A 2,824-nucleotide genomic window follows, 5' to 3' on the forward strand; every position below is an offset into this window, starting at 1 on the left:
CTAATAATAATAATAATTTATTGTAGGGACAATTGTCTCCTACTCCGCCCGTGTTACATACACACGCACATTTTCCACACATGTCCGAAATCCTACCAACTTTCTAATTCCCGCGTGCATGCATCCGCTTTCACCTCAATAGAATTTACAACCCTTGCATGTTTCGCAGCCGTCCTCCGAGTCTATAGATTGCCATGTAACATTTGGCAAACACATGGTTTTTCCTTATGCAATTCATCCCTTGTAAAATTTCTCCTATTATAAAAAACCTTTCTCGGTTCATGCATGCGGAATCCAGATTTCCAGAGAGTAGTAACTTCCCGGCTTGCACAGAGTTCACATCACCCGATTGAACACGATACTACTGACTCGCTCGCGTACAGACACATCACGCTCACATCAGATATACTCATTTAACAATTGTATTATAAAAGAAACAAATACAGAATTATTATTTATTGCAACGTAGAGTCTTAGTTGTGACATACCCCACAAATTGGTGACCCCGACGTGATCTCTTTTTTTTTTTCGCGAACCGTGAGTGATCTGTGCCGTGCATCGTAGTGCTGGACGCTCCGAGTTTATCAGTATGGCGCACAACAACGCTAGTGGTGTCGCGAACCGCGAAACGGCGAACCCGTCACATTCGTCGTCGATCGATCGGGTATCAGTGAAAGTGCCATCATTCATACCCGCGGACCCGGAGTTGTGGTTCAGGATGCTGGAGGGCGGTTTCGCAGCTGCAGGAATAACGCAGAGCAGCACCAAATACGGCTACGTAATCACAGCCCTCGATCAAAGGTACGCTCTGGAGGTCCGCGACATACTTATGAGGGAAGAACAATCGTACGAACTCTTAAAAACCGAGCTGATCAAGCGCCTTGGCTCTTCACGCGAGCAGAACACGCGTCGCCTGTTGGAGAACGAGCCTCTCGGAGATCGTAAACCGTCGCAGTTCCTCAGGCATCTTCGCGGTCTCGCCGGCAAGGAGTTCCCGGAGGACGTCTTGCAGACGCTCTGGCTGGGCCGTCTGCCTAGGCACGTCCAGGCCCTCCTCGCGGCGCATCGGGACCTCACGCTCGATAAGCGAGCCGATATCGCGGATTCCATCGCGGACTTGTACGGCCCGGCAGGTCTCATCGCCGAGACGTCAACCCCCGCACCTCAGCCTGCCCGAGCACACGGTGACGATCTGATTCGTGTAATGGCGGAGATGGTACGGAGGCTCGAGGCGATCGAGGTTAATACCCAAGGAGCGCGTCAGCCAACTAGCGGATCCTGCGAAGCCTGCGGAAGATCGCGCTCACGCTCTCCGTCGCGCTCGCGTTTCCGGTCGCGCTCGCGATCACGGAGCCAGCGTCCTGATGCAGCTGGCGAGATATGCTGGTACCATTGGCAATACGGCGACAAGGCAAGAAAGTGCGAAAAGCCGTGCAAGTACAGTGATAGATCTCCGGGAAACGAACAGGGCAGTCGCTAATGGCGGCCGACGACATCAGCCCCGCGATATCGCGCCGCCTCTTTGTCAGCGATCGATCCACCAAATTACTATTCTTAATTGATACGGGAGCCGACGTGTGCGTATTTCCACGCTCGCGCCTACCGGGACCTCGTACGAAATCAAGTTACGAGCTCTCCGCGGCTAACGACACAACAATCGCTACATACGGAACAGTAGCGCTAGCTCTGGACTTTGGACTGCGACGGCAATTCACCTGGAGGTTTGTCGTCGCCGCGGTCTCCAAGCCAATCATCGGTGCAGACTTCCTCGTGCACTACGGACTCTTGGTGGACATGAGGAACCAGCGGCTGTTGGACGCGACCACTCAACTCACCTCTCATGGAAGGGTGATTGAGTGTGACATTCCGAGTGTTAAGACCATTTCAGGCTCGTCGCGGTATCACGAACTCCTCCACCAATTCCCGGAGGTGACACGACCGGACGGAACCCCCAAGGCCGTAAGTCACTCGACGAGACATTACATCACCACCACACCAGGGCCGCCTGTCGCACAGAAGCCACGTCGACTTTCAACAGAGAAGTTGAAGGCGGCGAAGAAGGAATTCGAGGCCATGCTGCACCTGGGCATCGCTCGCCCGTCACAGAGCTCCTGGGCATCGCCCTTACACATGGTGCCGAAAAAAGGCGATGACTGGCGTCCTTGCGGAGATTATCGCGCCCTTAATGCGAGAACCTGCCCGGACCGATATCCCGTGAGACACATCCAGGATTTCTCCCAGTCACTTCATGGGAAAAACGTCTTTTCCACCGTCGATCTGGTACGAGCCTTCAATCAGATTCCTGTCGCGGAGGAGGACATTTCTAAGACAGCCATCACGACGCCTTTCGGTCTCTTCGAATTTGAGTACATGACCTTCGGGTTGCGTAATGCCGCACAGACTTTCCAGCGCTTCATTGACGAGGTGCTGCAAGGTCTGGAGTTCTGCTACGCATACATTGACGACATCCTCATCGCATCAACATCAGAAGCAGAACATCTAAAACACCTGAGGATTCTGTTCGAGCGGCTGAAGAAGTATGGAGTCGTCATCAACCCAGCTAAATGCGTATTCGGACAGCCCGAAGTCAAATTTCTCGGCTACCTTGTTTCCGGCGCAGGGACGCGCCCGTTACCAGAGAAGGTCGACGCCATACGGACCTATCCACGACCCGACACGGTGAAGAAATTACGTCAATTCTTGGGCATGTTGAATTTTTATCGAAGATTCTTGCCCAAGGCTGCAGAGACGCAAGCACCACTTAACAACCTGCTGTCAGGCAATGTTAAAGGGAAGTCGCCAGTCAACTGGACGTCAACAACTA

General features: G+C 53.0%; 1 protein-coding gene across 1 annotated transcript; it reads left to right on the forward strand.

Moving 5' to 3' along the window:
* Positions 1-589: 589 nt before the first annotated feature.
* Positions 590-1,480, forward strand: LOC112639579. Its single transcript, XM_025414079.1, has one exon. The coding sequence runs from the start codon at positions 590-592 to the stop codon at positions 1,478-1,480; it is 891 nt and encodes a 296-aa protein (XP_025269864.1).
* Positions 1,481-2,824: the final 1,344 nt, after the last annotated feature.

This window comes from Camponotus floridanus, unplaced genomic scaffold (genome assembly GCF_003227725.1).
Source record: "Camponotus floridanus strain SB8 unplaced genomic scaffold, Cflo_v7.5 scaffold110, whole genome shotgun sequence".
Lineage (NCBI taxonomy): Eukaryota > Metazoa > Arthropoda > Insecta > Hymenoptera > Formicidae > Camponotus > Camponotus floridanus.

Coding starts and splice junctions, on each gene's coding strand:
- LOC112639579 (XM_025414079.1), top strand. CDS start 590: ATGGCGCACAACAACGCTAGTGGTGTCGCGAACCGCGAAACGGCGAAC.